We start from the raw sequence: 11,575 nt of genomic DNA, 5'->3' as shown, positions 1-11,575 counted from the left end.
CTCCAAGGAATTTTGTCGAGTGTGTTTTGGTGATGATCGTTTGTTTGCGTGTTTTCTTTCAGTGTTTTAGAGGTTGTGTACCCTTAAAGTGTTCTTCATGCTTTCATGTAAAAAGGGAGAGTAAGTGTGTTTATATGTGTCTAGAGATCGTATAGTGTGACGCATATGCGCAGTTAATTTATTAATTCAAATTAAATATATATTTTTTTTTTTTATTGTTCATTTATGTTTCATTTTAAATTTTATTAAAAATTTATGTTAGCTGTGCTTATATTTTTAATTCATTTTTTTGTTTTTTTTATATTTTTGTTTTGGTTTGGCAGTCGGCTTAAATTTGTTTTTTTTTTTCTTTTTTTTAAATTTTATTATTATTAAAAAAGCATTTCTTCTTAACAATAATTTTTCATTTTTGTTTTTTCATTTTTTTAAATTCATATATAATTACATTAAATTTGTTGTAGTTGTTTATGTTTGTTTATGAGAAAAATTATTAATTTCGAAGATATACAGAATCCACTTTGAATTAAGTAGTCTAATTGAATATTTTTTACTATTTACAAGACGTTCAAGAAAATGTAAAGGGAAAATATTAAAAATAAAATATAAATTTAGGTTCACAAATGTTGTTGTTGTTTTGTAATTAAAAAAGAAGAACAACAAAAAAAACCATGTTAAACACATAACCAACTGTTGGACATCTGCTCAATCTGCTTGTTCGTGCTTCGTTCAGCAAATTGAATAGGTGTTGTGTTCCTTTCGTGTTTAACGGAAAGACTTTTTTTACGCATATTTGTTTCTCTTTTTTATTTGTACGATGTTTCTGTTCTTGTTGCTGTTGTTTTGTTGTCGTAGTTGTTCTTGTTGTTGTTGTTGTTGTTGTTGTTGTTGTTGTTGTTGATGGTGCTGTTATTACTGTGTGTACACATTGTTGTAGGGCAGAAAATGAACGCTTTATATTAGTTCTCTCGTGCATCTTGGAGGGGGGGGCGAGGCCTGGCTCAGACATCTGCCGTTCTGGATGTTATACTCGGCGACCTTGAGTGTATTACAACCTTATGACCGTTTTTTATAACAAAACCATCGCTTTCGACTAAAACTGCTGTCTGACGACCATTACTACCCGCGCTTACGCAGCCTGGACTTAGCGGACCACCGGTCGCTGAAGTACTACTTGGATCGCCGACGACTTCTCCGTTAACACTGCCGCTGACGACGCCGCCATTGCCATCACCATTAGGAGGATCGCCATTCTCTTCTATTACTGCTTCTTCCGTTGCCTTTTCCTCGGGTTCGCCGTATTTGTATTTGTGCCAAGCACGCTGTATCACTCGTGTACAATATTCTTCACGCTGGCGCCACAATGTAGATGAAACCGGTTCGTAACCTTCTGTATCCGGTCTGGCAGCGATTTCTCCAATCTCGCCTGTCTCCTCGATCGGATTACCCTTTCGAGCGAAAAAGTCTTTAGTAAGCGCATCCAGAATGTCCACACAATACATCATATCTCCCCGACATATCGGTATATCCATTGATATAATTTTGTACTTATTTGGTTTGTGTATTTGCAACGGCGGCTCCAGTACATCGAGAAATTCGGATAGCTTATCGTATGGTATGTACTGAGTACCTTCAGGATCGAATTGTTGCCAGATCTCATAGTACATGTCGTAGTCGTCGTCGGTCAAACCTTCCTGGACATCTTCAGTAGCCTGGCTATAGTTCTCGAGAATGACAGCAATGTACATATTAATAACTATCAAAAAGCTTATAACTAGATATGAAAGGAGAAACGTAATTCCAACTGTCGCTGAACCACAATTGCCCGGATAGCCTTTGTCGTTGTCGGGTGGATCGCAATTTTCCTCATTGATAATGGCATCTAAAACGCCATCCCAACCGGCTGAAGTAGACATCTGTGTACATTTATACACACACAGACATAATGAATACGATTCAAAATTTGATCGGATTTTTTGATTTGTTTTTTGTAAGTTTTTCGCATTGAAAGGAATATTAACGTGAGCGAGATTCACGATTGATTTGGGTTGGGATGGGATGGCATGGTCGTGAAAAAAGTTTAGAAATTTATAATTTCGATTAGTTTATCACTCCATATATCATATATATCATATACTTTATATATATTTATTATATACTTTATATATATTTATATATATATATGTACATATATATATATATATATTGTTTTTGTTGTTTATGAATACAAAAAGCTGAAATACCTATTTTGGACTAAAACTATTTAAAGCAATGAATCCATTGTTAACACAACTAATTGAATGCATTTAAAGCTCAATTGACAAGCTACGATAGTAAATTCTAAGTTCTATATTAACGTAACTTATTACAATCAATCTGTGTCCGAGGAAAATTAGTTATTTACAAAAGGAAACAAAAATATTTTTAAAATATGCTGCTATGTATTTCTCTACTTGCGCGTCTCTTCTTTTCCAAAGTTTTTCGTTTTAGCAATCAATTTTGGAAATAATTGGAAACGATCAAATTTTTCAGAGCTTTGTCGTACTCGTTTGTACTCGCTATTTTAATATTATTTTAGATTAATAAATAAACACATTTCAAAGGCAATTAATTATAAGCGTTAAACAGTAATGTTTTCTTTCGTTCAGCAAGGATTCATTTTTGATTGCTTGGTATAAGGGAACATGAAGCTTTTTCAAGCAATTCTAGACGTATCTTACTTAAGAAGGAACTAGTTTTTCAAAGCCTTTCACGGCTTCAAAATTGAAAGCATTTGAGTTTTGAAAGCTGTTTCTACTTTTCGTTCTGCGTGAGGTCTAACGGTTGCTAAAAGCTGGTAAATGAGGAATTGAAAACATTTCTTTATTGGTGATTGTTGAAAGAGCTGAATTAGATCGTTTTTTTTTTTTTTTTTTTAATTTTTTAATTTTTTAACTTTTTAATTTTATAGTATATTAAGCGTGAAAAGCTTATAAAAATAAATGTGTAGGGAAGAAGCAGATCAAGTTTCGTTTTTTAATATTCTTTTTATTTTTCTTTTTTTTTTTTGTTAAGAAAGACTAGGTTATAAGCAAGAAATGATAAAAGCGGAATGAATAAAATTATAGATAGCTATATACGCTTCGTGGCGTATCTTACGCCCACTCACCATCAAATATCACCAAATTAGACAAATCAATTTATTATGTTAGTAAATAACTAAGCAAGTTTTGTAGAGTGTGAGTTTGACGTTATATATGGATGTTACTCAGATCTCAACTTTCCATGTCATCATTTGTGTTAATATTGATACGGAAAAATTCCATATAGAGTGGAGATATTCAATCCAGATTTTTGACAACCTCTAAAGCACGTCAAAACTACTAGGTCAGTATAATTGTCAAGTGTAAGTCATAACCAAAATCTTCATATATCATTTCTATGGGATTGCAACACAGAACATATGCACACCATCTCGTTTTTTAAAATGTCTACATTGTCTCGAAAGCGGAGATATTAAACACCCAGTCGATATAAAGTCCAATGATGGCCTATATTGTAATAACGAAATTATCACAAATCTAATCTTTAGATGGTGAGTGAAAAAGGCAAACATAATTTGATGGAACAGGATTATAAGCTATTAACGAAAATAGTGAAATTTGATTGCTATTAATTAGTAAAAGGTTTAACATAAAGATCAGCTTTAAAGTAAATCAAACTTAAGGTGTAAAGGGTATAAGTACGTAGAATAAAGTAGACTAAGCGGACAAGTAAATCGGCAAAAAAAAAGCAGAAACAATGTGCACAAAAAGCGAGATTCACCAATTGTGCAGAAAGTTTGTGTTTCAAAACTGTTTCGGTCCACCGAGCCTACTTTCTTCTCATGTAACACAACGTAAATGAAATGGAAGCATCGAAATCAAATTGAGACGGATAGACGGGTCTGACGCACAGTTAATAATAACAATAATAGCCATACTAATAAAATAATAATAATAACAATAACAACAATAATAATAATAATAGAAATAATAATAATACTGATAATAATAATAATAATAATAATAATAATAATAATAATAGTAATAATAATGATGATAATAATATTAATAAAAATAATAAAAATAATAATAATAAAAATAATAATAACAAAAGTAATAATAATAAAAATAATAATAATAATGATAATAGCAATACGATCCAAGTTGGAGTTCAAGTTAGCTTTAATTATATATAATAAATGAATATAAAATAGAATGCACTAATTTAGCTTTTACCAACAACTACCGCAGCTTGAATCAACATATGATATTCCCTTTTTTATGTATATGTATGCGATATGGTATATGAATGTTGAATGAAACTAGTGTATTATAAAAAGAGAGTGAGAGAATGAGAGAAAGAGAGAGAGAGAGAGAGAGAGATAGAGAGAGAGAGAGAGAGATGTTTGTGTGATGTGTGATTCATATGTGATTAAGGGAATATCACCCAACGACAACAACAATAGACAATATTTACCGTTTGTGAATTGTGGCGGCTTACCTGGAAAAGCAGAATCATACTTTGGCCAAACGTTTTAAAATTATAGACATCATTAATGCCACTCTTCTCTTTAACATGCATAAAGAAGGACATGCCAAAGATGGCAAAGATGAACATAACTAAGAACAGCAACAGGCAGATGTTGAATAAGGCGGGCAGCGACATGGCCAATGCGAACAGCAGCGTACGTATACCTTTGGCGCCTTTAACTAAACGAAGAACTCGGCCAACTTTCGCCACTCTCACCACACGAAGCAATGTCGGCGACACAAAATATTTTTCAATAATGTCACTGAGAACCAGACCTTCGAGAAAAACATTTTTAAGAATAATGTGTGTGTTTTTTTGTGTGTGAAGATAGAGGAAATATCGCAGGCGGGCAGGATAATATTTTGGTTATGGAGAATAATGGTTCACAGGGAAGGTTGAGAAAATGAAGAAATATATTTTGAAATTAGAATAAAAAGGAAGAAAAAGAGAACGTAGAGAGAATATGCTTTTGGATAAAATTTGTTTTCTTCCTTCTTCAGTATAACCAGAGGACTTCATGTTGGTGGGGTAGTGGTTGGCGGAGGAGTGGGAATGGGGAGGGGGGGGGGGGGAGTGACACCGAGAAAACCGATAGATGATAGAGGGGACACAGAACACATAGTACAAAAAAAAATAATTAAGGATTTAACGCAATATACATAGAATAGATACATCATATATATACGTATGTTTTATACATAACGTGTAATATTGAAAACAAGGCTTGCATTCGCTGGGAATATAATGGCATTTGAAAGCTTAAGTGTAAGAAGGAGTGTATGCGGTTATAGAAAAAATTCCTACACATGTATATAAATATATATATATATATATATATATATATATATATATATATTTATACAAAACGAAAGCTTCATTTTAAAAAGCAAAATATAATTACAATATGTTAATAATTCTTTAATACGTTATAATAAATAGTTCACAATAAAAGTGTAGATTATATGAGGGATCTTTTAAGTGTAAATTATGCAATATTTAAATAAACGGCGGCTTTTCATAAAAACAAATACAAAGTGAGTGTATTAGTTAAAATGAAAAACGAGTAACGATAAAAGGGAAAAGGGGAAACGAAAAAACGAAAAGGAAAAACTGTATTAATAATAAAGCGTAATAAATTTTTCTTCTTCTTTCTTTTTACGGTTTTACGGTTTCTCAGTCTTCGATATAAAATGAAACTATATAACGAGAATGCGTAATCATTTAATCTGATTAACGCATTATCGGTATTGTTTTCTATTCATTTCCTTCGGAATTTGTCTTGTATCAGCAATTTTTTTTGCTTTATTCATTTATTTATTTTTTAATTTTTTTCTTTGGTTTGTTTTAAGACTGCATGTGATTAAGCGCTGAATAATTAATTGTTGCCTTTAGAAAGAAAGTCCGTTGAAAGCGATAATTCGCAGCATATAATTAGTGCCAAACATCTTCAACATTACCAAGGCATATTCCTTAACCGAACAGTTATTATTAATTTTGCGCTTTATTCACAACATTGTAATTTGGATCGATTTCATTATTATTATATTATATTATATATATATTAATTTTTTTTTTTTACGATTATTTTTATACCCACCACGTAAGGCGGTGGGTGGGATGATGAGGTTTTTTCATAATTTCGGGTTTGCAATACGCAAAAGGAAGCTTTAGAGACCCTATAAGGTATATATGAAATTTAGAAATTTAGAACTTAACCACGTCTGTCCGTCTCGGTGTGTGCAAAAATGAAGATACCGACACGCAGTTTGGCACTGAAAATGGGCCAAATGGGTTGCAGCACAAGCTCGCAGTCAACCGTAATTTGACCACAACTCAATTTTTGTTAGTGAAAATATTGTGGTGTTTTGCTCATGATTCACAAAGGCTCACCTATATACTTTACGAAAAACTATCATTTTTGATCGAAACCGACCATACCCATAAAAAGTTCCTTTTTTTTGACTTTTTGACGTTCTATACTTGTTAATCATAACAGTCTTGTTAATCGAACAACCAACACGATCTGGTGGAATAATTTTTTCTTAATAATACCAGCGATATGGGCGTAAAAAAAAAGTACTCAGAGAGTAAAAGGCGACAAGTTATATATATGTTAATTCTATATTAGTTATGGTGAATGTCGTGACGTGGTAGATTAATTTCCCTTACTAATAGCTCTAAGTAAAGTAAAATGTGAAACGTAAACATTGTATCCCACTCACTTGGGCTTATGAGATTAACGAATAAAAACATAGGGGTATCAAATATTTTAATGGTGGTGGGTATGCATAATTCGGCCCCAGCCGAATATCACTTTCTCGTCTCTATTTTGTTTCGTTTTAATGTTCATTGGTTTCAAAAATTAATTTATGATAATTTGTGTTCGGTATGCGTCTACATAGTGCAAACAATTCCGCGTAATTGAATTATTCTGTGTGTTGCGGTTCTAAGGAATATAAAGTGATATGTTGAGATTAATTACTAGAGAAAAAGTGTTAAACACAATAAAATTTAATAAAAATTATAGAAACCTATTGGGAAAATTTCACAATAACTTACTTATGGCAAAATTCGATCAAAGTTCTTTAGCGAATTGATTTGAGAAATGAAACTAATATTCATCATTAATTGAATGTCTTCAAGAACATAATGATAGATTAATTTATGATGTTTTGTAACACGTTGCTATCGACAAATATTTATGTTAATTATTAATTAATTTCATGATGTGATTCTCTTGATTGATTGACTAATTGATTGATTGATTGATTGATTGATTGATTGATTGATTGATATCAACTGCATCTTTGATAGTCATATGACGAAAAAAGATTTCATACTGCCAGTAGCCATTTGACTTCAAAAACAAACTTATCAGCTTTAAAAACGTTAAAATTTGATTAGACGACAGAAGAAGAAAATTAAGAAGATTAAGAAGACTATAAAAGACTACTGTAGAGGCATGTGTGTATAAAATAAAACTAAAGTAAAAGTAAAAAGTTCTGGACTACTTTTACTACTTGAAGTTTGCAGGATAGAAATGTTGTTTTCTGTTGTTCTTTTTTCAAATGAAAAAAAAAAAAAAAGTTCATTCTATACGCTATGAAATTTTCCCAAAAGGTATTTCGATTCTTCGACTTGAAATGAGAAGTCAAGATTTATTTCATTTTTAAGAATTGTTCTTTTTAATTTTTTTATTTATTTTTTTTTTTTTTAAGTAGCTTAACAGCAGAGCTTAGGCTGCGCGTAACCAATAGACGCAATTTCAACAAGCGAAATTATTTCTTTTTTTGATTGGTTTTTAAAAAAGGAAATAAAAATATGAATAATAATAGAAAAAAATTTTTTGTTTTTTTATTTATATGCATATTCTAAGGAGAAAGCTATGTTCGTGTTAATCTGTGAATCGTTTTATATTAACAAACTTTAAGCAAGTTTTTTTCTCTATTAGTTAGCTAGAGATCAGATTAACAGATCGACAACTGAACAGATGAACAGATCAAAAGATTAGCAGATTAGCAAATCGAGTAATTAATTGATATCTGTTAGATGCAAATTCAAAATATATGCACAATGAAATCCATTGCAGTTCGTTTCATATGCAATGAAAATTGCAACTAATGGACGTAGGCATAAATTTGTTGTCTCCCATTATTATTTTGTTGTTTTTTTTTTTTTCGAAACAAACGATGAGACGGAGAGACGAAGAGACGCTGAGACGGACGTGATTAAATCGATTAAAAAATTTATGCATGTATTCAAGTATGCACACCTAATGACATTCCCTATGCATCCCAGTTATGCCTTTACGAGTGTCGAATATGGGTTTTGTTGCGAATTAAATTTGATCGATTGTTCTCAGTCTTGGATGTCATATGGCATAAATGTCTGTGTGAAAAAGAAATAATATTTAATAGTTCAATCAATCGGATATTGGTTGAAACCGCAATTATATTTAAATATGTAAATATTACATACGAAAATTACTAAACAAATAAATAGCATGCGTTCTAAGGAATTCGCTAATTAAACGTAATATATTTGTTTTTAACTTTATCGATTGGGAAATCTCTCTAACTCAATTTATATATTTTGCAGTTAAGTTAACTTAAGTTAAGTTAAGTATTTAATGCACAAATATGTTTACTATCAAACTACTAGAGTTCATAGTAAAGTACATAATCTCCATTGGCAGTATGGACCAAAACCATTAAATTGATTCAAAGCTTTGTGCTGGCACAAGAAAACCTTTAACCAAACGCCGTTATATATATATAAATATATATATATATATATATATATATATATATATATGTATGTAAGATGTAAAGAAATTTTGATTTTTATTTTGAAACCAAAATACGGTGCTTATTACATTTGCGCAAAGTTAAAAGTTTTCGGGCCAAAACATAAGCCAGCAAAGATATGTAATGGAGTAGTGTTCCTTGCTTGTGTTTCGAAGCAAAAGAGTGCAACTCGTACATATCTCTGATCGAATAGCGACGCGAAGGTGAATTTGCACCGAAATTGCACCTTGAAAAGCCATAAATGAATTCAGATTTTCGCATTTTCGTATAACGGGTTTTATATTACTTTTTCTATTAAATGAAACATCTGTTCTCTACTTTCAAAACCTAAGAAGATCCAATTTGAGAAGATAGGAGATTTGCTTACTTTGTTTATTTATTTATTTATTTTTTTTTTGTTTCTCTTCTTCAAGGGAAAGATAGAAGGCTTCATTGTTTATTAACATATTCGTCATTATGGATATCACTCATATTTTCAAAGTGATATTAATTATTTCGCTAAAAAATCAGGAGAAATTTTTCGTGTTTTTTTGTTTTCGTCTTTTTTTAAGCAAAAAGCTATTATTTGCTTTTAGGTTAAATACGTGTATAATGGAAGCTGGGTAAGTGGTTAATTAATTGTTATTTTTTTAGATTTTTGTGTCAGTAGTGTAACCTTTTTGGGAATTCGAAGAAGAACCAAACTTTTAAGGCTTTTTCATAGAACTTCAAGCTTGCTAAGGCTGAGGCAAATGAAAATAAAATTATAAATATTAAAAGCTCGTTTTTTTTTCTTTAAATTTTTAATAAGGAATGAAAAAACATGTTTAAAAAGTTTATTTAAAGTTTTCTTAATTTGAGAAGAAATTGCAAATGGATATAAGTTTTTGTTTGTTTTTGTTTTTTTTTTTTTTTTTTAATTTTAATACGTATATGTTTTAGTATCGTAGTTTTTGGTTTTGGTTTGGTCTTTATTTTTTTTCTTTTTTTTTCGGAAGCCAAACAACAGATTCTTAAGAAGCTTTCTTTTCGCGCTGGAAATGAAATGAAAGCTTCCTGTTGTTCTTGTTAATGTAGTAAAGCATATTTTAAGCCATCTTTTAGCGTTAAACAACGTGAAATTGAGTCAGGTTACTTAAAGGAATTGAAATTTAAAAGAAGAGGGAAAGTTGTCGTTTTATTATTCGTGCTTTCTTTTTTTTGGGGGATTTTTATATTATATTGCGAATATTTTAAGCCATTATTAATGAATTTTGAATTCCAAGTTTACGATTTGATAATTTTTCGTTTGGTTTTTAAATAAAATTGTGCTTACGTATAGAGCAAAAAAAAAAAAAAAAAAAAATTAAGAAAAACACTTAAAGATTTTTTGTATGACGTTTTAATGATTTTTTTTAAATTTTTTTTTATATTCAATATCCATCGATTTTTTTTTTCAATATTTTTTTTTTTTTTTTTGCTAATTTCATTCCGAATAAGAATAGTTTTAAATAAAATACTCAACATACGAACGAAAGTTTATAGATTTCGATTATGTCATGTAAATAAAAAGTCAATTTTTATTTACAAACTTTTCATTACAATATTTTATTGGAAATTTAGTCAACTGCCAATAAAACGAGAAGAATTTTGGCTAATGCTAATTTTGAAATCGAAAACATATAAATAAAATTTGGGTTTTCTAAATTGCACGCATTTACATTAGAATGGCCGGAGAACGTAAAAAACAACTAACAAATCATAATAATAATAATTTTTAGTTGTTTCTGTTTGTTTGCTTTTTTGCTTTTTCATATCTAATCTAAGCAACACGGGATAACTACATTGTTTCGTTGGTTAGTAGCCAATTAAAAACAAAACATATATATATATATATATATATATATATATATAAATTAATATATATATATATATATATATATGGATAATTTATTAAAATCCAAAAATACTTAAGCACAACATTTATGTGATACAGTATGAATATTATTATTATTCAACGCAATACACACAAACTTAAGGCTAAATAATGTCAACGATTTCCCACAAGATCTTAAACGCATCGATCATCTATCTAATGCATATAATATCGATCGTTGTGTCGGAACATTTCGATGAGCATTAGATGCCTTAGGCCAAATACTACATATATACAGTATTTTTTCTTTTATTAGGTTATATATTAACAACAACAAAAAAACATTTAATTTGTAACTGATTTGGAAAGATTATATTTAGTAGCAACGAATTGGTTGTTGGCTTTACATTAATTTTTTGTTTTTTTTTTCGAACATAGAATAATACAAAAATATAGTGACAGCGATACAGAGAGAGAGACAGAGAGAGAGAGAGAGAATTAAGGGAGAGAAGACCGTTTGTTCCGGTGTTTGTTTACTTACCTAAGATGGATAAAATGACAACTACTACATCAAATAAATTCCATGGCTCTTTGAAATAGTGATATCGTAAAGCGAATATTTTTAATAGACATTCGGAACTGAAAATAACTACGAATATCGCATTGAGATAATCAAGGACAGCATTATATGTGTCTGAAGCGTCGTAACGATCGAGTGTCATTGTAAACATGTTTAAACCAATAAACAACATAATGATTATATCGAATTTTTTATCAGTAACTATTTCAAATACTATTGCTTGTGGACGCCACTGTAAGTAGAGAGAGAACGTAAAGAAGAGAGAGAGAGAGAGAGAGAGAGAGAGAGAGAGAGAGAGAGAGA

General features: G+C 30.3%; 1 protein-coding gene across 27 annotated transcripts in view; it reads right to left on the bottom strand.

The window, feature by feature from the left end:
• Positions 1–451: 451 nt before the first annotated feature.
• Positions 452–11,575, bottom strand: part of LOC119631415 (sodium channel protein para) — a 58,863-nt gene continuing 47,739 nt past the window's right edge. For 15 of the 27 annotated variants that reach the window (XM_038023602.1, XM_038023629.1, XM_038023674.1 and 12 more), the window contains 3 exons: positions 11,234–11,504; positions 4,522–4,826; positions 999–1,913 (listed from right to left, as the gene is read on the bottom strand). In XM_038023602.1, coding sequence (XP_037879530.1) covers positions 999–1,913; positions 4,522–4,826; positions 11,234–11,504 — 1,491 coding nt within the window. Of the gene's footprint in view, positions 1,914–4,521; positions 4,827–11,233; positions 11,505–11,575 lie in introns of all 27 variants that reach the window. The other 12 variants (XM_038023620.1, XM_038023611.1, XM_038023750.1 and 9 more) reach the window with 1 other exon arrangement.

This window comes from Glossina fuscipes, unplaced genomic scaffold (assembly GCF_014805625.2).
Source record: "Glossina fuscipes isolate IAEA_lab_2018 unplaced genomic scaffold, Yale_Gfus_2 0, whole genome shotgun sequence".
In the NCBI taxonomy this organism is placed as follows: Eukaryota; Metazoa; Arthropoda; class Insecta; order Diptera; family Glossinidae; genus Glossina; species Glossina fuscipes.
The sequence above is the reverse complement of the archived record's forward strand: the minus strand, read 5'-3'. Positions and strand labels throughout refer to the sequence as shown.